This window comes from Megalopta genalis, chromosome 3 (assembly GCF_051020955.1).
Source record: "Megalopta genalis isolate 19385.01 chromosome 3, iyMegGena1_principal, whole genome shotgun sequence".
Lineage (NCBI taxonomy): Eukaryota > Metazoa > Arthropoda > Insecta > Hymenoptera > Halictidae > Megalopta > Megalopta genalis.
In genome coordinates, this window is record NC_135015.1 from 6599310 (window position 1) to 6625284 (window position 25975).

Here is a 25975-nt window from a genome sequence, read left to right on the forward strand (position 1 = left end):
CTGAGAACCTGGACAGCGTTCAAGAACTGATCCCAATTTTCCCAAACTTCTTGGAACCATTGCAACTTCGAATAGCTCCGTGGGCCGTTCGTACCTACGAATCCTACGAATCGGGATTTAGTTCAATCCTTCTGTACGGCGTCCAATTTGCCGCGAATGATTCTAATACAAAGGAAATGGCCGGCATCGCGTCAGATGATTGCTAAGTTGCCCGCGGGCTGTCGGTAGACGATACCGGAATAGATGTTATCCGAGCCGTTGGAATCAAATGTATCGAGTCTGGTACGAACGAAATTCGCGCCGCTTAATTTCCAACATGTCGTCCCGTGTGTGTACACTTTATAATCCAAATATTCAACGTCACATATTTGGATGAAGCAATGTTTCTCGACGATTCTCCCTCGTTTATTCTCCGCATTTTGCAATTCGAGGACGCGACGAAGCATTATCGAATAAAGGACACTATTTTCTATTGGTTCTACGACGTCACGAGGCTGCGAAGAAAGTGTGGTGTAGACGATAACAGGACAATGATCTACGAACTGTAGGAATCGGCATTTCTGAGGTGTTTAGGATGCAAGGACTAGGGGAGAATCAGTGGTCGGTCGGCTGGGATAGATTAATTGGTTAACACTAGCTTTACGGAACCCGATAAAATGACGGGTCACTAATTTTTTAATTTACCATTATTCATATCGTAAAGATACATTTATGAGATATTTATTCAATTTATATGTTACTTACGACAAATGTTACAATAGCGCTTGTTAAAAATCAGAGTAAACGTCTTATTGTTACTTTTATCAACTAATATAAAACAGATGTTATTTCGTGCTCCCTGAATCTAGTGTTAAAGCAGTCGCCCGGCAAGCGAAAGATCCGGGTTCGAATCGCCATCCCGATCTATCCGATTGACTCATCTTCTCCTACGGAATGGCGCGTTCGTTTCGAATAGCGCCGCGCGCAAACTAATTAATAAGAACATCATCTCGGACGTATCGGGACTTAGATAACACAATGGCCGTGGACGGGGTGGGTGTAGGAGCAGAAGAAACCAGAACGAGTGGGGCACAGCGGGAGGGAAGCGGCGGTAGGGGTACGTATTTCAGTCATCCGGCCAACTTTTGCAAGTTTAATGCCCAAGCGCTCGAGTAATTTAACACGACGAAATTAACTTTTCAGTTTTACCAAAGTTTCCTGGCAACTTAACCACGTTCCTGCGTCCCTTTCCATCCAATCGCGCGTTCCCGCTTCTTCTGGCTTCTTCTCCGCCGCCTCCCTCCCTCTCCCTCTTCTTCTTTTAGTACTTCTTCTGCCTCCTTCCCCGACCGTCGGCCACCCGCCCTCCCACACGTACGAACACGAACGCCCCAAGACCAACTTTTAAAGCGCTCACCGTGGTAACAACTGCGTGGCTTAGCGCAAGCTCTACTCAACTATAATTCCACCCTTAAGACCCGAAGTTTACGATGTAAACTTCCTTCCTCGCTCCGGCAGCGGTATCGGGACGCGGTATATGCCGATACTTTGATTTCGGGATCGGGAAAAACAAGGATGCCAGGCCACCCAGACACAATGGAACACTCACGCGGCTATGATACCGAAGATTTCTGCGCGAAAACAATTGGATCACCCCGCAAGGGAAATTCACCGAGTCACCAGTAACCGCCTAAACGGATAACTAAAGACGGCATTTACCGTTCTACGATCTCCCCACTCATCCCGCTGGCGGAGGGATAATCGAACCGCGGTTTTGCCAGTAAACCCGACGCGACGTCGCAATAAATCCGATAAAAATTTCAACGGCGATACAAGTTGGGATGGATGCTTCCTCGGAATTATTTTCGCACCGTCTCAAACGCTACCATCCTTGTCACTTCTTTAACTTTCATCTTTTATGGTTTTTCAAAGGTTTTTTAAGGTTTTTCAATAATTAGGTGCTTTTTCAAAGCATTGTTTAAACAATGCTTGTTTCCTGCTTTGTGGAATATTAGTGGAACCAGCTGTCACCAGAAAATTGCAACTAAAAATGTGTTCATCAGTTTTGTACTAAATGCATCCATTCAATTTGTTACGCTGTTCAGAAAGTAGCTATTATGTAAATACGACAACATTTGTATAGTATTAAGCCGACAAAGTGCGGTTGAAAAAGCAGGAAGCGCTTTGAGAACGAGCGGAAAAATTGTAAACGTTAAATCATTGGATTCGCAGCGATCTGGAAAGCTGTGAATGCGACGACAATAATTCTTTAGGAAAGCTTTAAATCGGATTAATTAAGGGTATTATAGAAAAATGATTGTTCCCGGCACTGCAAACGATACGTCGACACGTGGTAGCTTCTTCGGAGGTAAATCGATTTATGGAACGGCAATACTTTTGCCGAGTTTTGCCTGTCTATTATAGCCGCACGAGTGGCTATCTGTTACTTCCCATTCATCTGTCCCTGCATCCGCAACTTCTCAACGTTTTCGAGCCTTTTCGCGAGGAGTCAGCACGAAAGCCAGCGAGCGGATGCCGAAGCTTGAAATATTGTATCCATTGCTCATTCTAAATGTCCGTGCTTCCGGTAAACAAAACGTTTAATGACCGAACACGCTCGGTAAAAACTCGTCGAAAGTTTCGTAATCGATAGCTGACGACAGACGAAAGTTTGGACAGAGAGGAAAATTTCGTGTAACGTCCGATCGATCGGTAAAAATATAACTGAAATAATCACGCCGGATTGTGACCGATCCGAGATGAAGAAAATAGATCGAACCGACGACGCGATTTCAACTTTGATCGTTGTTTATTTGTCGCGTTTTTGGCCAACGTGGCGTCGCCATAAGAGTTCGGAAGAGCTGGGAGAATCAAATACATTCTATGTGCAAAGTTCGAGACAGGTTAGCAATTTCTTATCCAATTTTTATTTAGTGTCGAAGTTCGCGAGAAGTTCCGCGCCGGGAACTTACAAAAACGATAAATTTACGTTTGAGAAACTGCCGACACGTTTTCTTTCCGGCCGTTGGAAAAGCTTGTATACCACTAATAACCTCGTTAGCGTGTGTATGATATCGGATGAAATTACTTGGGTGACATTTATTTTTGTGTACAGTACGTATTAATACATTAAACCAGTGTACTAAACCTTACCATGAATGCATCACGTTTTAAGTACTTGCACATTCCCAGCAGTGTTTGTTGCAAAAATGTGAATTCCAAAATTCACGGTACGTTCCACCCGTTACTAAATGGAAACGTGTAAACACTCGAGGCAAGGAAATTATAACGTTATGAATTGTATGTCATACTCTATTCAGAAGAGAAGAAAGAGTATCTAGCACCGGGCATAAATTATACAGAATATACTCGCCGGAACACAACGAAATTCTTTTGATTTACAAAACCAGAAACCGGTGGTCGAAAATATGAAGATCTACAATTGCGCCGCACATGACCGTGTTTACATTATAAAACGCATTGCGTGCCAGACATTTTATCGCAAACCGTGCTATGTTTTATATCCTTCATTTTTATCTTATTTATGCTCTGCTATTTTAAAAGCCGCGTCAAATATGTAACGTCGAGGTATATTTTAAGCTACCATGATTTATAATACTACAACAATATTTCCTACATCAAATTCAGCGGACCTCGATGGTGCGCCATACGCTCCGTCCAAAAGAGAGTTCCGCGAACAATGGTAATGTTTGCGCGCGGTAATGGTGGTTTCGGCAACTTTCTCGGAAGACAGCGACAAATGTATCCGAGCAGATTTAGACGCACTTAATGAGTCTGTTTCTCCCCTCCCGCCCCCTCCCATTGTTGTTATTAGACGCGTGCCGCGTTCGCTCTCTGACGCGCCAAAAGGGTGCACCATGGTAGTAAATGATACAAAGCATCGGGGGCTGAATCTTCCGGGTGATGTTCGCGCGTACGGAAAAAGAAGCAACGGCGACGCAACACCGGATTAACTTCTAGCTGCGTTCTTGCGAAGCCGCGCCGTAGAAAACAACAGGAGACATCCAGGATTACGGCATGACGTCGTTGACGACGACGTCAACCTCGACGATGAGACGCACGCGCGTGGAATTTGAGTTGAAAGGCCTTGTGCCACGCTTCGGAGGATCCCAAAAGCCCCGGCCAACAGCCACTTGGCGGAATTCGAAGCACAATGCCAACAACGCGGAATTACACCGCGGAACCGTAATGATAGCGGCTTAATTAGTGTCTCTCTACTTTTTCATACATCGGACTGCCTGCGAGGTGCCACTAAACGGGGACAGAATATTATGCTGTGCGTTAATGCTCGAGCACACCCCAGGTCCATCGCGTTCCACGAAGTAACATGTCAAAATCAATTTTTCTTCCGGAACTGGTAAGCGTATGATATTCGCGCGGGAACATCTCCTCGAGAATATTACAAATTTTCTGCGAGGAAAATTGTTTTACCGAAGACCGAGCTCGTCTAGTTTTCAAGCGGGTGCGAGCGCATTTCGTTCGAATTAATTAACGATAATTATTATCCGCGAATTACTGCGGACAGCGGAACAACCGTGGGCAAGTTCGCGCGCAAATGATGCCGGGCCGTGATAAATTATCCTTTAATTGTATGCAAAGCGGGCGGAAAGATTGAAAGAACTTCTTATCTGGCGCCTGGCTTTCATAGCGGCTAGAGATCGCGGAGCCTACGCGGCGAACTCTCGAGGAGACATTTTCTACTAAATGTTTTGCATGGATTTATCATCCCGAATGGGGCAACGCGGATGTTTATACGTATGGCTTCTTCAATTATGCGCGATTCAAAACTCGGCGTTCTCGTGGCCACGCCGGCTATATACTCGAATTCTTTTTCAGAAAAACTGTCGAGCGTAATTTGCGGCCGCTCTTTTTTTCTCGAAAATCATTTTGATTCGTGCGCGCGGATGGAGGGGCGGGGAGAGAACGCTTTGTAATCCTCCCGGTATGACATAGATTTTAACAACTACACCGACCGCCACGATATTTTATGTAGTTCCGAGAACACGACGTCAAGTTCCATGCCGTGGGGATTTCGTGCTTGAGCTAGGCTTTTTACAAAAATGCGATGCTTCGAATTTAATGCCGGCAATCCATTTGTATGAATAGCAGATCGCGGATGTTGCGTGTCGAGTAAATAAAAACCAACAAAACGAAAACAAGAGAGGGAAGAAAGAAAGCGGAAAAAGGGCCGGGGGGAATGGAAACAAAAAGAAGAAGGGGTACGTTAATGGCCACGGTATTGAAATGAAAGGGGCAAACGTTGCGTCTATATCAAAACGAAATAATAATCGTGGAAAGAAATTTCGGACGGGGCGGATTACGCGCGCGCGACGATACGGCGCGTTTGCCAGGCGGGCCGACGTAATATTGAAACGCTTCGTACGTGTGTCGGCAGGATATACACATCGGTGCAAAGCTCATTATATTGTATCAACACAGCGACTTTTCCGACCTTTCCTGAATGATTTGCGAGACGAGATGAAACGCGGCGCGGGCGTCGAATCGCGCGATCGCAACGGCGAATCGGGAGACGACCATTTAATGTTACAGTTCTTTGAAAAACTAGTTTGACGCGTTCGGGGCTACGAAATCATGGTAATCGATCCCGCGAGCGCGAATAACCGCCGCACGCCCTCGCATTTACGTACGGCAACAAGCAAGAAACAATTGGTCTGGTGTGCGAGCACGGAAATTCTCGGTGCTCGATCAAATCCCCGCAGCTGCGGGACTGCGAAACTTTTCGACGCTCATGAAACTTTCGAACGTGCGACCGGCCCGTGTATTGGTAAGTTCATAGCGGAAGGGGTGAGCTCACAGAGGATTAATCTCACATTGAGTCTGCGCGCTCGGAATCCCGATAATCAAAAGCGTTGATACTCTCTCACAACAAGCAATGTTATATGTATAGTGTCTGGTAAATGATCAGCTGACCTATTCCGCACGCTGGAGGCGGCTCGTGGCGGACGTCGCGGATTAAACAATATCATCTCTATTCGTTGGTACCGGCCCGACATCGGTTTCCAATTAGAAATCCCAGACAAACCGATTTAGCCATCGTCGAATCTATAAACGGCGGATTCGGAAGCGCCGCGCTCCGAAATCCGTCGGTTCGAAAAGTTTGAAAAGTTCTCGCGCATCCCGCAGACGTTCCCCGAGAGATCCATGGCATCGATCCACGAGTATAGATCTCCGCGGATCACCGCCAGTCGCTACAGAGACATACGTACGTGATTCGCAAGTTGCAAGCAGATTGTCACGATCATCCAGTAATCCTTTCTAGTCTAAAACACAGCTCGAGCATCGTGTCAGCGGGTGCACTCCCCGCGATCGAATCCGATCACTCTCACCAGTGCAAACAAATGGTTCCGATTGTCACTGAACGTTTCGCCGAGCATCGTCACGGAAACGTGTAATCCTTCTTGACGCGGCTCTTCTGATCCTGGTTTGCTCGTTTCATCGAATTACGCGCGGAACGCGGGGTCGATCTCGAAAGAGACCGACGTGTTCGATTATTGTCGCGATCGGGACCGTAATCGCGGCTGATCATTCAGTTCCTATTCCACTTTGAGACTCATCCCACTGTCACCGCAACACGCGACACGTTTATCGCTGGCACGCGTCCGGCGTTACCGACAGAGCAAACTCGTTACTAGGTTAGAATTCGCTGAAAAGGGATCCCGGTGAGCGCACGCTGCTAGAAAGCGGTCTCGCTTTTCCCCTCCCACGCACAGATTCCCTCTCTCCGCCCGCAACATCGCTCGTAGTCTCCAGGATCTCGGGAAAACTTTGCTGGAAAGCGGCGAGCGGCACGAGCCCCCGGGTGGGGGTTGACAGATACGTGCACCCCCGTCCCGAGTTTCGGTAGGGGAAACAGTTCCCCTCTTCGACCCTCTTTGTCTCTGTGTGTAAGCATGAACGCGGTAAATAAAAAAGTTTCAAGTCACTCGCGAATCCGCCGGCCAGCAATGCGCAGGAACCAAGATGGCGGATTACTTCGCAAAAGTTTCTTCGGGTATACCTACGAATTCCCGAGCAGCACAGCCGCCCCTTCCCCGTGGGGGTGAAGCCGAGGGGGAGGTGGGATGCTGGTGAAGAAACGTATTTATTTAAGGAGTTCGACGCGCAACAGAGGAAATTAATCCGAAGTTGGTGAACGGCGCAACCGTTGATTGAATCGCGCCGCAGAATGATCGAGGATTGAGTGGTTGGCGAGCAAAGTATGCAGAGAGTCAGATTATCGCTAATGGTTGCGAAATCGATTTTATAAACAGATCAGAGAGCTCGGGGCCGGTGACGGAGCCTCTCTCGAAAAGAGTTTCCATCGATTCCAAGTTGACAAGTTGGACAGTTTGCCGTGCTCGCAAATCCGAGGCTTTGTCTTAGGTCAAGACACGCGGCTGCAACATTCGGAAGTCCTCCCGTTAAGTGTTGTCATTAAACTACGAGACCGCGTTAGCTGATAAGACTCCGGCCGTGGAGCACGGAGCGAGATCTCCAGAAAGTTTTCCGAGGGGGTTGAGAGTCACGCGAACGTGAGTAACACGTGGTGGTGGCGAGCATAGAGAAAAGCGCGGCATGATTCGAGTTTCGGTGCAGGGTTGCAGTAACTGATCGACGCGACGCGACGCACAGAAGCGTCGAGGCGGACCGTTCTCGGGGATTCTCGAGGAGATGATCTTCGGGGCCGCTGAAACTTGGAAAGCGCATACTCGACACACATGCGATGATTTCCTTCTTATCGTCGGAAGCTGTCTATTCGCGGTGGTAGCCGTACCTGGTTGCCTGCTGCCTGCCCTCGTGGGAGTCAGCTAAGGGAAATCAATATCTCACTAGGGGTAGAGAATACGAGAAAGAGAGAGACGGGGACCGGCGAGAGTAGGAGTCCGTCGAAGGAAAACCAGGAGAAAGAGGAGGCAGAGAAGATGTAGGAGGAGGCTTGCAGGAGGAGGGCGAAGGACGGAACCGGGGAGGAGCGCGGAGAGCGGAGACCGAGCAGTCGTGGCTGAGGGTGAGAAAGACGCAGTCTGCGCTCGTCGTCGTCGTCGGCCGTAGTACCACGCGTGAACTCGAGTACCACGGTAGCACGCGTAACTTCTAACGTGCAACAATCGCAGTCCCCCCCCTTGACACCCTGTTCGACACCCCCCCCCCCCTGGCGAACCGCCCCCTCCACTTCTACTATATGCTATTTTACGGTCGTTATTACCGGCCGCGCTCGGTCGGTCACACACGCCACCACGGGCCGGACGTTCTGTCGGTAGCGCGTGCCGCGTGTGCTCTTTCGCGCTGCAAACAACCACCCCCACACCGCGCACGCTACCTGGACAATCACGTTACCCCCGCGTGTGCAACCGTGTACAGCCAGCTCGTTCCAATCCTGTCGGCCGCTTAGCGGGAACTGGAGACGAAAACCTTGCCCGCACCGCGTTGCCGTCCTCCGGACTCGCTCCAAACTCACTCTCATTCTCCATCCCCCCGTTGCTCCCTACCTCCAACCCTGTGAGACCGTCCTCGCTCTTATTCTCTTTCTCCATAGAACCCTCTCTCGCTCGCGCCTCGTTCTCACACTCCGCGCGCTTCTCAGCGAAACTTTCCCGGCGTCGGGACACGCTGCCACCACCACCAACCACCGCCACTACCACCACCATATCGCCACCGCCGCCACCGGTACCGGTACCAACACCATCGCCTCTACCCTCCACTACCACCACCGTGTCACCCCTACGTCTTTTCTACGTTTACCAACACCGCGACAACTCGATTCTCTACACATCGACGACCATCGTCTCTCTCTCCGCCGCCGAATCTATCCCTCCTTCCATTCCGATTCTACCCCCGTCGCGGCCCCGCCGAACCGATCATTCTCTCTCTCCCTCTCCCTCTCACCCTCCCGCCGCGTTTCCTTGTCCAATTCTCCTCCAAGTTTCGCCCAACTTTCCCGCCCCTCCAGCCCGGCTATGGAAAACGTCGACGCTGCCGCGACGACATACGCTGTATTCCGCGCGCGCCTCCGATCTTTTCTATCTTTATTCCCGTTTGCCTGCTAACTTGCAAGCGAGCGAACAGAACGAGCGCTCCGGCCGAGCTTCTTCGCCGGGGAAGAAGGCGCGTTACACCCTGAAGCGCGCTCACACGGACACGCGTCGACGATGAAATACATCCCCGGCCGTACACAAATGGGCCGAACTTCCGGAAGTGCCGGAACGATCCCGTCGGCCACCGATTCTCAGAGACCAGCCAATTTAATTGTTACATCAATCGGCTACGCGAGATTCCTACAATCTCTCCGCAACCTTTTAAACAAGTTTTGAAACTGTTTTTCCGTGAGACGCGACATCCCTCGTACTCGCGATTATTGCTTTTCCGTTTATTTGTGAAGCGGCAAACGCTCATTACCGGACTGCGGTAAACATTTTCTGTTGCAGAAGACAGGTGTGCTCGCATTGGCGTAACTAGAGGTCGACCCCCTGCACTGGGCTCCAGATCGAAGAATAAGCAGTTCGTTTTACCGAACATGTGTCTCCTCATAAATGTCTAGCATTTTCGAAAGCGTGTGAAACGAATGAGATTTTTCAAATATTTTAGTTAATACGATTAATTGAACAAATGTTAACATTGTTAAAAAGTTCACAGCCGATCGTTTTATAGATACCATCCTTTCACCAAAAAGTTGGTATTGGCGAAAGGTCAGAAGACTTTTTCTCCAGTTAAAAATCCTAATTAAGCGAATGTGTACATACCGTAATTTTCGTACACAGAAGAAAAGAGATCATGTAATTTTCCTACTAATTTTTCAGTCGTGTCAACTTTGAATCCGTAAATGGAACAGATTCTAGGCAGAACTATTCGAAACGTTTTCAATTAAACGAAATCTGCGTTGCGGCGTCAGGGACAAGCGAATGAGACAAGCGAAAGCTGGAGGAGGAATGCTTTGACGACTCGTAAAACCCTCTGAGAGCGGTAGTTCGCACTAGAAGACTTTTCCGTGTAAATCATAATGCGGTAAACCTCGTGAGCTCAACCGACTGCGTCGGGCAAGAAAACGTCTATTGTAGTGCATGCCTTAAGCAGCGGCACGCTCCGACAAGGGTTCGAAGGGGTTCGTAGGGGGTAGGAAACGGGTGTGCGCGTGGCCGGACGTCGTGACGCCTGCGTCAATCTGCGATTCATTGCCCTGGCAACGGCGACGCTCGCCGACATGTCTTTTTCTCTGTCTCTATCCATCCTACCGAGCACGATCGCCATTTCACTTATCTCTTTCGACATACGGATATTTCCATTTTCCTCTCCTCGTGACTTCTGTCCCCCTTCCCCTAGCGATCTTTTCCCCTCGCCGTTATTCTCCTCACCCTCGCGTCGCGGAAACCAAACCGTTGAGGTTTCCACAACGTAACAAGTGGATATTGTCATTTCCTATACGATCATTTCCGTCGTCTCTATATCTTCGATTGTTCTCCGCGCTTCCTTCCTTTCTAAATCTTCGTGGACGCGTTGTCGAACTTTATTACTTTCGTCTCAGCAATGCGCGTCCGGCGTGACCTCGGCGTGAACTCGATGGATGATATTTAAAGCGTATTAGACAATTTCATTCCGACGCAATTAAATGGTTTTACTATTTTCGACGGGATATAAATTAAAAATCTGTTTCCCTTCTGTTCCGGTTCCGTTGCGAGAAAGGAGAATTCAGTGAAGATATTTAAAGAACGCATTCATTTTTCATGCTCTCAGAAAGAGTATACATATTTTCTCATTTTGGTAAGCACACAGGCAATGTCATGAATTATTTCTAAAGAAATATCATTCGGACACCGGTGTCTTTGTGCGCTCCCCGCTGCGATTCCAGTGCGAGAATGCTGCATCAGGGGCGATACATTTAAGCTACGTGAATTATAATCCGGACGTCGCCTCTGAAAATTCATATCCCGCGTCCGGACGAAGATAAAGCGAAAATCATTCCTCCATTAAACGACGCGGATCAAATCTAATAAACCAGCAGTCGCGAGAAGAGCCTACATATTTCACACAGCGTCCCCTAGGCCGCGCAGCGGCTGGTAAGTGACGCGAAAGCAGAAGAGCAGTTTTCCAAATCTGCCGACCCGGGAGCTGCGGGTACCCTTTTATCGACTAACGGACGGGACTCTGTAAAAACTCTCAACTCCCACTTCAGGATACAGCCGCCTGCATTCGCATGATTTTTTAACCCTTCGCGGACGATCGACGCATATACAAATATTTAGAACCTATTCAAAAGTTTGATTATTATTGTTATTCCAATAATATGTATAGATAATAATAATCTATATAAATATACATATACATAGAAGAACTGTGAATTATAATATAATAAACGGACTAATTCATGAGATGGACATTTTTAAATTGTATTTTATAATAGGCAAAGTTTCGTCAAAAAGTATTATTATTGTGTGTATAAGTCATCGAAGCTTTTCTCTGTTACTATCTTACCACTTTCCAATTTAAAATTACGAGCGCACGAAGCGCACATTTCCTGAAAAGATCAACCGAGGACATGCTGAACATAAAAAAGGGTGGACTTGCAAAAGAGAGGAGCAAATCCCGAAAAAAAGGACGTTCTCCTCCATTATAGTCGGCGCGCGGTGATCCTATGAATTGAATAACGGAGTTCCCCCGCACCCTTTATCGCGCATAAACTTCTACGTCATAATAACTTTGGCGTCTCTAAATGGTACGTATATCCGTAATAAATTGTTCCCGGAGAGTTTCTGGATGGCAAGCTATATAAATAGTCTCGCAGATTCTCCGCGCCGCCCGAACCGCGCGCGTGCTCCACAGGCCACCTTCATCCAGAACCAACCTCAACCCCCTTTCGAGACGCCGCTGTACTACTCTTAAAGATGCTTTTCATTACACCCGCGCACAGCGGAATCCGATCGATGCCTGTGTCCCGTTCTAGCTCGGTCTGGCCCGTTCCGTTCAATGTTCTCCTCCAGCTCGCCGGACTTCGGATCCGACCGTACGCATTTCCCATTGTGTACGCCGCGACCTTATCTCCTTTCCTCCCAACGATTCTCCAAAATCTTTTCCACTTTTCCCTTGTTCTTTTTCTCTCGTTGGCTCGTTACTTCCGAGCGAAGCCTTGCCATCTCCGGGCCCCGCTCCCTGTTATTGGATACGCGGGATTGGTTCCGCAAATTCGAGCCTGATCTCCCCAAAAAGATCATGTCCGTTTCATTGGTTTCGTTGAGCTCCGGGAGCGCGAACCCGTTTGTTCTCGGCTCAGAGTGATCGTTACTCGCGATCCGATCTTCTTGGCCGTTCCTAGGTCGTCTCGTTCGTCGCCTCCACTCGTCACTCAGTTTGAATCGTCGACTTAATTGACCTTTGATTTGCTCCGATCCTAAAGGGGTCCTCCGCCGAGAAGCCGCGGGCAGGTGTGCGAGACCATTTGCAAAAGGATCGTGCCAGAGTGTGCGCGTCCCCTGGCCGAATATCGACAATCGGCGATTTGAATCGCTGTGAAACTTAATCGGCGCGTAGCGAGTAAATTATTCAGGAGGAATACAAACGGCCACGGCAGTTGCAAGAAAAATTTGAATAACCTCCATTAATAAAATATTATTGGTGATCTGGTTCGGCTCGAGTGCTGCTTTAACACCTTTCATCGTCACCTCTTATCAAAAGAATTAAAAACGCTCGCGCTACTTTAAAGACTTTCACACCTTTGATCGAATCCGTGGCAGCATCCCAAAGTGGATGGGTCATCGTCGTTCGTTACGTTAACTTTATTCGGATCCGGAGCACCGTTTCCAAGAGTGGCTACCCACACCCCTGGCCCACCCCCACCACGGTAATAATAAATCCGCGAAGAAACGTGCAACTCGCGAAGAAACCCGGGTATAATTTTCGCGAGGTAAATTCATGGGAACTGCCTATTCATTTCCGGCTCGGGAGACTTTGTACCTCTTTCGGTTTACCGAGGAAAGTTCTGCATGCGCGGCCGAAGTTTTCACTCGTAATTACTTGGGCATCTAAACTTGCCGAGCGGTAAGAAGACCCCCTCTTATACGTACCACCTGCTTGCTTGATTTAATGAGATGAAGTTTCCTCAATTTACTGAATAGAACTTCGAACAATCGCATTACCAATGTAACGATAACAACGGAGATACTGATATTGTCAAAAACAAGCGGTGGATGCTGACTTGTTCGCTCGGATCGAGTTACAATTTCACAACACACGCTAATCAGTTCTGAAACCGATCAATGCTTCTGTGTTTGAACTGTTGTTGTTTCCGAGCTGATACAAGTGGCCAAGGGTGGATCCACATATAAAAATAAATCGAAAAAGGATAACAATTTTTTCGCCCGACAGCGAACCATTTTAACAAACATTTAACCGAGTATACATATTTTTTAAGGTGTTCTTTATAGACACGTTAGTTTTTCTATAGACCTTAGTGAAACATATGAAAATTTAAATTAATTTTCAGGAATTCGATAGTCAAATAACAGCATTTATACTCCGTGTCCAAATCTACCCGAGTCTCGTCGTTCGAGTATTAAATAGAAATTGGCTTATGCGTCTGATCAATTCTATGTTTTTCTAAATGCTCAGATTTACGAGTCTCCCACTTTTATCACCAGTTCGGAAATGCCTCGTATATTTATAATCGCAGAACTAACCTGATACGAACATTCTGTTTCAACAAGAATACGACGAAGTATTTGATACAACAACTAGTGCAGGTGGAAGGAGAGTAAGTTATTAAAACGAGTTTAAAAGAACATTCAATTGCTCGCTTGTGACCTGGAACCAGTCCAGCCATTACACCCGTAATTTGTCAAGTCTGGAAACTCCGGCCAATCATAAAAAGGAGAATAGCAACTCTTAAATAATTGGTGCACGCTTTCGATTCTATAAACAAACTTGCTGAAAATCGCGCAGGGAACGATCAGAATCAAGAGGAAACATAAATACTGAAAGCCGGAGCTATTAACTGCCGGCAATAGTACAGTCGACGCGACGGTAATCCAGACAGAAAATGAGAACAAAAGTGGTTGACGTGTAACTTTCGCACAGTAATGTAATGACATAATTAACACGATCACACACTTTAATAATTAAAATACGTTGGAGATTTAACCTTTGAATAATAAATTTGTAGTTTATATTTCCAATTATGTGTGCGAATTTTTCACTTTTTCGCCTTGTCACACCCTAAGTGAAACAGAAAGCAAACTTACCAAATTGGACCTCTGTCAATGAAAATTGAGATTTCCAAAGTTTCATTTAAAAGAGTAATGTATTATCTAATGTATAGCGTATATAATCATCGTGAAAAGGAAACGTTGGCATTTCATTCAATTTCGTTCATGCACTACAAACTTCTTAAACCGTACTACTTACAAGTAATTCAACACTTTCCATGCTATTCCTCTTCCTTTATTTACACTCACTTTGTTCGATCCGAACATGTAACGGTCACAAATGAATGATACAGCAGATTCAAAATATCTTGTAGTCTAGGCTCTACACTATTCTAAAACATGGTTCTCCGTACAAATGTTTCACACGTACAAATTAATCTCACATTGCTTCTATTATTCCGCTTCGATCATCAGCGAGTTATATTAATTGACAACTAACGGGTAAGCATGCATGTTGCAATTTGAGTTTCAGTGAAGTTTTGAACTTTCTATGTGGATTTTGATTTGTTTGCGCAGAAAGTGGTGGGGGAGTGTTATGGACGCCCCACAGTGTTACAACACGTGTCCATTGGCGAAGTTCACTGGATAAGGGGTGGCGGATCACGCTGGTGTTACAGTTACCTGCCGTATTGACCATCTACAAGTGGTTATCAAACATTCACTAGGTATACGTGTTGCACATACGACTGGTCGATGGAAACTCTCCCTTACGTAGCTTTAGATGCAGAATCGATAGCTTTGTCTTACTCCTATTGTTAATATACGTTGAAGTATTTGGCTCTGTAAAATGAAATAATTTTAGAACGGACACAACTAATTTTTATTCTACAAATCAAAATACAAGTCACCGTCTCATTTAAACAATTCCATCAGAGAAAAAATTTAAACGGTCCGCGGTTGCGGTACCATTAAAAGAGTTCGAAAATACCTCAGAACTACATACATACGACTAAATTACATTAACCCTCTGTCGAATTACAGTGTACTGAATACTCGATTCTTGCTAATCAATCTAAACTGGTGTAAACCAATTGGTAAAGATCTCTAGAAACATTGCATCATAGATAAGGTTTTCCATGGAATCTTCTCTCCAGGGTGTAGTGGATCCTAACAACTGTTGTACCGTTGCAGGGTTGCGTCCAAAGTTACCGATAGCTTATAAATTTAAGCACGTTGGTGAAAATCGAATATATACTGCATTTCTACTATGGCTGGTAGCAGTAGGTAACGAGTTTAATTAAAAAGAGATTTTTGAACTGGACTTGACAATCAGACGAGTGGAAAACAAATTGCTGGAGCGCTTTCGTTACGAGCATTAATAGTTTTCAAACGAATATAATATTGCAACATTGTACTTTTAAAGCTGACAAGGTCTAAAACTTATGTTTCATACTATCAAAAAGAATTCTTAATTAGCAGCTGTCGGCTTCGTATCATCCGCGACTCGAAGTACATTGCAGTTTGTACTATTTTCTGAACCGAAGATGACATCGATGGTGCTCGAATTACTCTGATATTTCACCTGTGCTTATATTTTGTCCGTGATGGTGATTTCTGATTAGTCTACTACTATACTTCATCCGTGCTAGCAGTTCTAAGTTTGCTACTAGTTCGGTAACTATCTTACAGCATTGAAATAATACAGGGATCCTTGGAACCTGCAGAAGCTTAGACGGAAAAGATCTTAACATCGTGTATACCGTGTCTGTGATAATGCATTGGTTGTCCTACTCCTATACCCCATCCGTGATATTAGGAAGCATCTGTAAATGTAGCAGAGATAAAATTTCTACTTTATCCGTGCATGTTATTGCTCTATATTATCAGCTACTATTGCACAATTTTATATTTATTTAATTAATCGCATTGCGATTTATTACATATTACTTTATTTGTTTCAATTTTCCCTTTCGTAAATATCATATAATTATAATACCTGAAACAAGAAAAATATAACAGTATACTGAGTGTTTTCCAACTAGTGGTACAAGAGAAAAAGAGATGACTCTACCTGAAAAACTTAATCGAAAATATACAATAATATTTTATCTCATGTCTACTACGAGGAGTAGAATGGGTATGTTATAATCAAGCACAGTACGTTATTTTTATGTTTTTATTCTTTTACATTGAATTATTCTGTTTCGATCTATAGCATTAGCTAAAAGACTCTATAGATAACAAAAAAATTAATTAAATTGGGAGAACTATTCATTAATTTTTAATTTTTAATTATATATTTTAATAATATATATTGTTTATGGCTCGCCTTAATTCATGCATCGTGTATATACATCTACAACGTCCCTAGCGATTAATTCATCAAATTTATATATACGCTCATATAGTGCATGTTTGCTAAAAGTATAATTCCGATAATACGAAATGTTTAATAATTAATTGGATCTGGATCGATGTGCAATTATTACCGCGTTCGCGTCAGAGCCATAAGTGTAAAGCAATGTAAAGACTAAATAAATAAATACCAAAACATATACCAAAGTAAAGTGTGCTTATATTTCTTTCTAATTTCATAATGTGAAACAATTATGGTTTATAACCTTACGAATCTTCTAACAATTTCGATCAGATGCGCGTCGTGTACAAGCCAACCGATTAACAGGTTAATCCTCCGGAATTTTTGATACACTTGCATGATATAAATGCATAATATTCATGACCTAATAATGAGTTTGTGACACGTGTTGCGACTCTACAGAGATTACTCTCTATTATACAGTTAATGTTTCATGTGTGCGCCGCCGTGTATAGCGTTTCATTCCGTGGACATTTCTAGGAAATTAACCATGATAGCATGGGAGAGTTATCCCTCCATATTTGAAATTTCTAACGGCCGCTCGAGCGTGAGGTATATGTGTCTTTCGACGTGCATATTTAACAGGGACGCGATACAGTGAAAGTGTAATACGTATTTTCATAATTTATCAAGGACACGCTGAAACGTGAACCGACTCGAAAATTACGGTGTATTTTACATGGGCCATGTGTCACGTACCGTTCGCTATTCCGTGTAAATGGAAACGTCGTAGTTGCGGTCGTCGTTGTTTCGGACTCCGTAGAATTCCAACATTTTGGACGGCTGCCCATCCTGGGATACGGAACACATGACAGTAAAGGTATGTACACTACACGATGCGTGACACGTATAAATACTTCGAAACGATACGGAAATTTCGGTAAGCAATGTGCTACACCGGTCGGACGCTAGCCAATCCTGGGTCACGTGACAGCAAGGTGGCGTTTATACCATCTTGCTTCCGGCGTCTCAGCTGCTGCCGTTTCCGGTCCAGTCTGGGCGGCCTTCGGAAACAGAAGGCAACAGCAAACATTAAATTAGATTCATTAGTTTTAGTATATTCTTTAAAATAAACACAAAAATGTAGATACGAAATTTTAAAAAACTTGTAGGATATTATTTAGTATTAATTAGTAAAACAGGTAATGCTGCTTATATACATTCATTCGCAGTGAGAATCAGAACTGATCAAATTATGAAGATAAGGATTCTTATAATTGGTCGATAAATGTTTCCAAAATATTATTATAGTGATAACTTAAAAATTACTTCTTTTGATTTATTTCACTTTTGTTGTATGGATTTTATTTTATATATACGATTGGTTTTTTATATATATTATTTTATATATATAATCAAATTTTTATCTAATATAATCTTTTATGTGATTATTGAATAACTGATAGTTACAGTAACTCGTCAGAATATTGATTTACGTTCCGTCGATATTATGTTTAACTATTATATTAGAGATACTGTTATTTATTCATTACTTAGATATACATTGCAAATGAAACCTTGGAACCCCTCTGCCAATTAATGCGAACGGAAATGCATTTGTTAAATCGGTAGCTTAAACAAACAAAGCAATTGCATTCGTATATAAAATTCAATGTATGCTTTCATATCATCTTTCATTTATTAATAGTTTTAAAAAAGTGAGAGCTCATTACACTCGTCATATTGATAAACACCTGCATTAATAAAATTTCACGGAATATTCAATAGCTTAAAGCTTAGAAAATATTAACGAAATGGTTGACTTACTGATTTATCATGTTTTTAAATCTAATTTTATTTTTAGCCATATTGTGACGAAAGCATTTTGTATTTCTTGTATTTTTTCTAAAAATTAATATTTGTTGATTTTGAGACGTATAAATTTTTATATACTCGTATAAACATTTTTGCCATAAATGGTTAATGCTTTCAATATGATGCCAGTAATATGAATTTTTATTACAATCTGTTAAATAAGTCAAACTTTGTTAGAATCTATGAGCTTTAAGAAAGCAATTGCAAAATGTTATTTTTCTTCTGATTTGATGGATGTTTTATACACACTGGTATGGCAGTTAACACACACACACAATCACTAAAGTTGTCACCCACCCCTCATTTTCTAATTGAATAACGATAAGACTTGACCATAACGATACTCTTAAATTTCATTTAACCCGTATCATCGTTCACGTTACTTTCGTGACAGCGGAAGAAGGCAAACGGTTCACAGAGACCGCGAACAAATCCCAGCACATTCCCCGTATCTGGCTGACAAAACATATTCGTGCGGGCGGGTCGCGAATTTGCTCGAGATCGGTATTCTAACGCGGCCTCATCTATCGGTCAATCAATCTTCTCCATTCACTCGTTCATTCACGTGGTTCGGCAATTCTCGAACGTGTCGCTGACCAAGATCGATATTTCCAAATTCTCGTCCGCGGTATATCCCCGTCCGGGTGGGTCTTTGATCCACAACGGTGCGCACTGCGGGACTGCATCGGGATACGTACTGGAATGAGTAATTCGTGGTTCGGCGGAGTTTGACAGTTCGCTAAAAAGCTCTCTGTACCCGCAGGAGGTGGCTGGCAGTCAGGAGAATGCGTTATGCCGGTGTATCGGTGCGCCGGTTCCTGTCCGTGAGCTTTCTGTGCAGGGTCCGATTCGAACGACCCGCTCTAATGCTCTGTGTTCATATAGATCGCGAGCTTCGACCACAAGGAGCCCATTAACATCCAACGATTCCTAACTTGCCCACTGATTACTTTCAACGCTTTCATTCGATTCGTTCGCGATCGGCAGCTCAATGATTGCTTCAATGTGAGACATCTTCTGACTTTTGTAGCGGTGACTGGAGTCGAAAGTAACAATTTCATTTTGGACTACGATTACGCAAAAACTAGCACATTTATGTCACAATGTTACACCGGTTATCTGATATTATTTAACCACGGTATTTTCCATTTGCGCCAGGTAACGTTAAAAAATATTAGCAAAGCATAGGGGCCGGGGAAAATGTTTACAATCGTCTCGTACCACGGTGTGGTTGTAACGTGACACGTGCTCGATAGCAATGGAATATATTTTTGTAATAAAGCAATTTATTAAACTGAGTTGCAACAAAAACTGAAATAACAGCGTTCGTACAATAGGAGTATTATTTTAACGTATGTATTTTATAACGAATGCATCTTTTTTTCTCCAAAATGCTGAACATCGTCAATACACATTCATCGCAGATGCATTTTTGGAATGTCAATATTACGAGGGTAAACATATCGCAGTAATGAATGAAAATAAATCAGTGAAACCGCGCACAGGTATATTTGATATTCGAAATTCACTTTCAGAATAACTATTACCGCAAGCAGTAACGTGTCGCTTCATTTAATCGTCTTTTTCTCCATCCTTGAAAGTGTTCGGATTTGAGAAACTACGTAGATTCCGCGCTCCATGAGCATTCGCTTGGACTGGTTAGCTTGGCATGAAACTGCCAGTTGCACTTTCGTTTGTGCAACAGTTATTAGTTCGACTGTGCGACGTTATTAGTACTGACGTTATTAGTACTAACAAATAACAATGTATTATAACAAGCAAAGTTAACGAAATGAAACCGCAATTACCCGTAGCTTTCGTATATTTGCTCGTCACCAGGAGGAAACGTTCGCAAAAATATAACGCGAGGAATTCATTCGAAATTATAGACGTTGTTAAAACTTTGTATCAAGGACATCTGAGATGAAGGATTGAAATTCGAAGGTCTCCGCCACACTACGATGACTATTTCAATAATATATCGAACCATTCCATTCCAGGAGATAATTCATGCATATATAGACTGTTCCAGAAATGTTCGTATAAGCGGGCACCATCATTAAAAAAAAAATGTGAGAAAATATGGAATAATAATATTTTTTGGTTTCAGACATAATTTTCGAGAAAATCGAGTTTGAAAATTGACTTTATACGTACGCACCTATAGCTAAGGCACGGCTTGTCGAGTGATATATATCGCCTATAGTCGCAAGAGCGTATGTCGAAAACGAATTTTCAAACTTGATTTTCTCGAAAACTAAGTCCCAAACTAAAAAAGTTATTGCATATTTTTTCATGTCTTTGTCCGAGTAATCGCTTAGTGCCCGCTTGTGCATGCCTTTCAGCGACACACTGTATATGTAAAGCTTTGTAAGAATCGGCATTTCCGCGGTGTTTACGTTACAAGGCTGGGAAAGAATCAATCGTCGGTCGGCCGAGATAGCTTAATTGGTTAAAGCAGTCGGGTTCGAATCCCGCTTTCGATCTATTCGAATCGGTCGAATCATTTTCTCCTACAGTTTCATGGTAATTAATGCGTACACTCAACGTAATTTCGTGTAATGTGGTCAACGTAATTGCGCGACCTGTGTATAATTAATTAACAGGTGTATTCGGAACGGAATAATCAAACGATGATTAAACTAATGCACTCGTCGCATCAAAATCAGCGCATTATTAATTATAGTGTATCGCTTGTGACATAGGAAGATTAGAGATGCGTCGATTAAGGTTCTTTTTTTAAAAGTACCCGAGATACACTAATGATCACGATGTATTTAGACATTACAGAAGAAAGTAAACAACGATTTTTGTAAGACATAATATGCTTTATAAAGACAGAGTTACATTTTTCATTAAATTAGGCACCCTCGTAGGAAATTATTGACTATATTTCTTCGCACATATTATGGTATAGATGGTAAAAAGTGACAATGAATGCAGTCTTGTAATTCTCATAAAGCAACACACGTTGATCACTTTTAGAGTTTGGTAAGTTTAGTGTTAAAAGATTGTCGGCTCTATGATATAATGTTGTGCTTATAAGTACAGTAATGTCTCTCTAATTGATGCTCAGATTGTCCACAAAAATAAGCAATTTGGGAAGAGGGGATATGATTAATTAGAGTCTTGCGCCTCGTTTTTATAATTACCGATTCTCAGCAACTATAAAAACGAGGCGCAAGGCTCGAATAATCGTATTTCCTCTTGCCAAATTGTCCATTTTTGTGCACAATTTGAGCGTCAGTTAGGGAGACATTACAGTATGCTGCGGATCTTTATGCAAAACAAAAATTACCGATGTTACTTGCAGAGCACACGAACAAAATGTCATTATAAGACGTTGAAAACAATATAACAATATCTTTAAATTCTTTTAACATCGATGAGGTTTCGTATTTGACTTAAAATCATTTGTGCCATAAATACATAAAATTCGCAGACTATTTATATGCAACGCGCACTACATGGACGTATGAGCTTGAGTATAGATTGAACACAACCATAGTCTCAGGAATATTTGAACAATGAATGTCTAAGCAACGTCGGGTTTCGGATTGTTAGATCCAAGTTGTTCGGATATTGAACGATATCGCAGCGAAGGCAGATCAGTGAATAAGATGACAATGACAATACAAAGGAGCGTGCGCTGTGGAACGACGTCTCTTCATGACGTCTGTCGTCGAATAGACGAAGATTACGTAAGAGAGGTTCGAGTAAGTAGTAATTATGTAATTCCAATCTGCTGCTCTTTCTCGAGTCGACTGAACTTCGGCTGGACAAGTTTCCGCGGCGTTACATTCGGCAAACAAATACCAATGAAGACACACGATCGTCTGTGTCAACTCCGTGTTAGTTACGCGTACACTTCTCTTTCATTATATTACAAAAGTCGCAAAGGTTAGTATACTCTTTTACAGTGCTGTGAACGTTATCTCGAGTTCTCATTACCATTTAAAAACTTATTGCATGATGAGTAAAAAACTATAAAGTTGTATAAGTTTAAAGTGATTTTTATGTGTAGATAATGCTTGGAATTTTATTCTTTGTTAATTATTTTTGCACCTGATACCAATTATGTATTACCTGAAAATATAAAGAATTGTTGATATTACGAAACTTCTACCGATTGCAACAAACATCGACACTATATAAAATCATTTTTGAATTCATATAGCTTATGGTACAAAATAATTTTTAGATTGATAAAGCTCATAAATTCTCGTTCGTAATTCAATAGTCATTACAACTGCAAGATTAAAGGTTACGCATTACAATTATGAACTGCAACTGATTTTTCTGTATTATTGAAGTTGCAGAATAATGGAAAGGTTACTACACATTGTAAGGTTCTTTTCATACGATACAACATTTTTCCGCAGACCGAACAGCTGACAAGTAATTTACGATGGTAGTTACGCGGCTCACCCCGCGTAATTTATTACGGACTGGTGATCGTTGTTGAGAAGAAAGGGAAGAACTGAGAGAAAAAGAATGAATATTTGTTACGTTCGGAAACTCGGTTGAAGTAGTTAGTCCGAATAAAACAACGAGAAAAGTGAGGCGGGCCCGGGACTTCGGTATGCGATATTACCGTGGGCGCCAAGTTAACGTGCGGCGCTGAAACAAGGCGAGTGCTTTCGGAGCTCCCTGGAAGCTTTAATTTAACTGCTGCATACGTCAGACATATTAAAGATACTAACTCTCGCACTCGCGGCTCCTCATCCGCGCTAACCGGTCCGTAGCTCCTTGAAACTAGCTTCTGGAGCGCCTTATGAAATTTTACATTGGACACCGTTACACTGGAGAACATCCCCTTGTCGGACGTCGCGAAATTTTAAAAGAGGAACACGCAGTCGTGTCGGTCCATTAGAGCATTAAAGAGCAGTCTCCGGCTGGCAACGGCCGCGCAACTGAGAAGGAAATCATGCCGGTTGCCACCGAAACGTTTACTCCAGCACGCTGACTGACAATCGAATAAAATGCTGTCGCGTCGCCTGCCTCGGCGTGGTCCGTCCTCGCGAGCGTTTCCGTGGCGTTCCTTCGGCCGGTAATCCGGTTCCGCCGCGTTCGGGGTGTACGTGGGAAAGTGGTTAAACGCGTTGATCCAATAATTATTCGCGGCACATCCGGTAATTAGAACTTTTCCGCGCTAATGCGGAACCGATTGGGCCAGGTGGTCCGTGTGCGGCGAAGTGCACAGCGTCGCGGAATAAATTTGGGAACAAGCTGCGCCGCGCGGCGCCGCCCGGAACGAGATTAGAAAGGTAACTTTGTTCGCCAATCAACCGGCTCAAGAATTTCAACTCCGCCGAGGCGGATTCCCGCCGAATTCGGGTGGCTCTTGTTACACGCTCCGTTTATCTCGATCGAAATAATTCGTCGCGAAGGTGAATCGAAAGAGGGGCGGGCGACCGCTTCGATTTGTTTCGGCCCGTTTACACAGTGTTCGTTATGCGTGACGCCGCCTTTAAACCGTCTTATTGAATTACGATTTCATCCCGAGCTTCCGCGGAATTACTCGGCCGCATTCTTCTTTTCCCGCTTCTTCTTCTTCTTCTTCTTCTTCTTCTTATTTCTTCACCCGCGGCGCAGCTTGGCGCGTCTTAGCGCATCGCGACGCTGCATTTCCCATCGTCCGGCGAACGAACCATCGTATCGACGAACTGCGACGTTATTATAGGATCCCGACAGAAATTACTTTCATCGCGGCCGTTGTCCGTAGAAAAGCTAGGTAAGATCTCGGTTGGAAGTTGGCGCGAGTCATAAACGGGGAAGAGTACGCCGCTCGATTATGGAAAATCCCCTGGTGTCTCGTTCCTCGCCTCTGATATTGTCGTCTTTACCGACCCACCACCCTGCCATTCTCCTCCCCTCCCCATCTCCCTGTCTGCTCCCCCACAGCCAAGCTTCTCATCCGCCTGTCCTCGTACACATCCGAGACATAGCGAGAGACCGGACGTCTTACGCGGATCCATGGGTTGGCATACTCGCAAGTGGAACAGACAGGGTCGAGAGGGGGTTGGGCCGAGGGTGGGTTTGAACCGGAGGACGAGGAGAAACGGGGTGGCAGAATCAGAGGAGAATGGACCACCCCCTGTTATCAGCTTGGAGCCAGCCGCCTTCCCAAGCCGACAAATTACTACATCCCCACCACCGCCATTCTGGTACCAAATCAAGCTCCATACCGGACGCCCATGTCTCTTGGTGTCCTCTGCTCTCCGGCGAAAGATTCGCCCCTCCGATACCTCCTTCGCTGTAGGAACTGGTGTCGCGCGACGACACTGGGTGGTAGCCCGAGTAGCCAAGAGGCGACGAAGATGTCAAACAATCGCGGCTCATTCATTCGAAGCTTCTTATTCCGACGAGCGATTCCACTGATGGCGGTAAGCCTCTCGAGCCGCTAAGGAGGGAGAAATTTTCTTATCACCCGCTGTAGGCGGCACGGCGTTCGCGCGATAAAGTATGCGCGCCCTGTGTGCTAATACGTACACTCCCGATGATTCGTTTTGGCCCGGTTTCGTCCGTCTGGTCTCGGCGAACAAAGCAACTATTCTGGCTGGTATCAACGAGACGGAAAAACAGGATTCCCGGCTACAATGGAGCAGTCGTAATCCTTCTCCTTGTTTTTTTCTTCGTCGTGGCGGATTACCACCGGTTGCCGGCCTCGGCATCCGGCGCAATTCCTCGCGGATTTTTCAACCGATAAGGTATTGTTAATAAACTCTGACCATTTCTCTCTGCGTTCGGTGGATGGAGACGTCGTGTCCTCCGATGCGGCGCGGAACGGGGAACGCGGTATGCGGCCGGAGGTGATACGACCTCGAAACGTATGGCCGCTGATTTATAAAGGAAATAATTTCGCGGGCGCAATTTCTTACGTCGGGTATGCGGCACCGTTGCCTGAACAGCTATGGGGGGCTCGTCCACCGTTAAAATTCATTACTCCCGCTAAAAGCGGCCTTTAATATCGGCCCTGCGGAGCTGAAGGTTTTTTACTCGGTCCGCTAACCGCCACTCGCGTAATCCAACGGGTGTCTTTCTCTCTCTCTCTCTCTCCCTCTCTCTCTCTCCCTCTAAACCTTCGCTTCCCGTTCGCACCTCCCGGTCGCGAAACAGCATGTGCATCGAGCGATTTCACGCGGAACTTACGCGATACTACGAGGAATTTGTTACAGAATGTTTCGAGCACGCGGCGCGGGAGCGCGAAGGCGCACACGCGAGCGCGTCGTTACTTCGCCCGCGACGAGATGATGTATATTTACGCGCATCGCACCGCCGAAATTACACCGGGGAAATTTTTTTCGCCGCCGCACTTTTCGTAGCGCAGCCGTTTCGCCGGCAAGTAGACCGTTCGCTGTCCATACAATAACCCGGCCAGCTGTACTAAAATTTTTATTGTTCCCGACGAAGTTACGCGGAACGAGAACCGACAAGGAGAACAGGGATAGAGAGGGCGAGAAAGAGGGCCAGTCTGTTTTTTCCTTCCGCTACCGTCCTCAGGTCACCTCCCGCGCATTCACTCAGGCAAAACATTTGTCTTGCGGATGCCCGGTAACGAATCGACGCGCTCTGTTTGTGGGGGATACACGGAATTCTCGGGCGGGGCAACGACAACATTTAATTTCCCGACGATTTGGTTGTTGCCCGGCTT

The 25975-nt window shown here is 44.5% G+C and overlaps 1 protein-coding gene and 1 long non-coding RNA gene across 10 annotated transcripts in view; one reads left to right on the forward strand and one right to left on the reverse strand.

Moving 5' to 3' along the window:
- Window positions 1–14668, reverse strand: part of LOC143259003 (uncharacterized) — a 416598-nt gene extending 401930 nt beyond the window's left edge. For 3 of the 8 annotated variants that reach the window (XM_076519707.1, XM_076519706.1, XM_076519705.1), the window contains exon 1: window positions 14389–14662. In XM_076519707.1, the coding sequence (XP_076375822.1) occupies window positions 14389–14456 (68 nt within the window). In that variant the 5' untranslated portion in view covers window positions 14457–14662. Of the gene's footprint in view, window positions 1–6227; window positions 6634–14388 lie in introns of those variants that run through there. The other 5 variants (XM_076519703.1, XM_076519704.1, XM_076519708.1 and 2 more) reach the window with 5 other exon arrangements.
- LOC143259004 (uncharacterized) lies at window positions 7016–11369 on the forward strand. Of its 2 annotated transcripts, XR_013032899.1 has the most exons (3): window positions 7016–7532; window positions 7597–8008; window positions 9426–11369. It is a non-coding gene; the product is annotated as an uncharacterized LOC143259004 (long non-coding RNA). The 2 variants fall into 2 exon arrangements; XR_013032898.1 differs by having other exon boundaries at window positions 7016–8008.
- Window positions 14669–25975: the final 11307 nt, after the last annotated feature.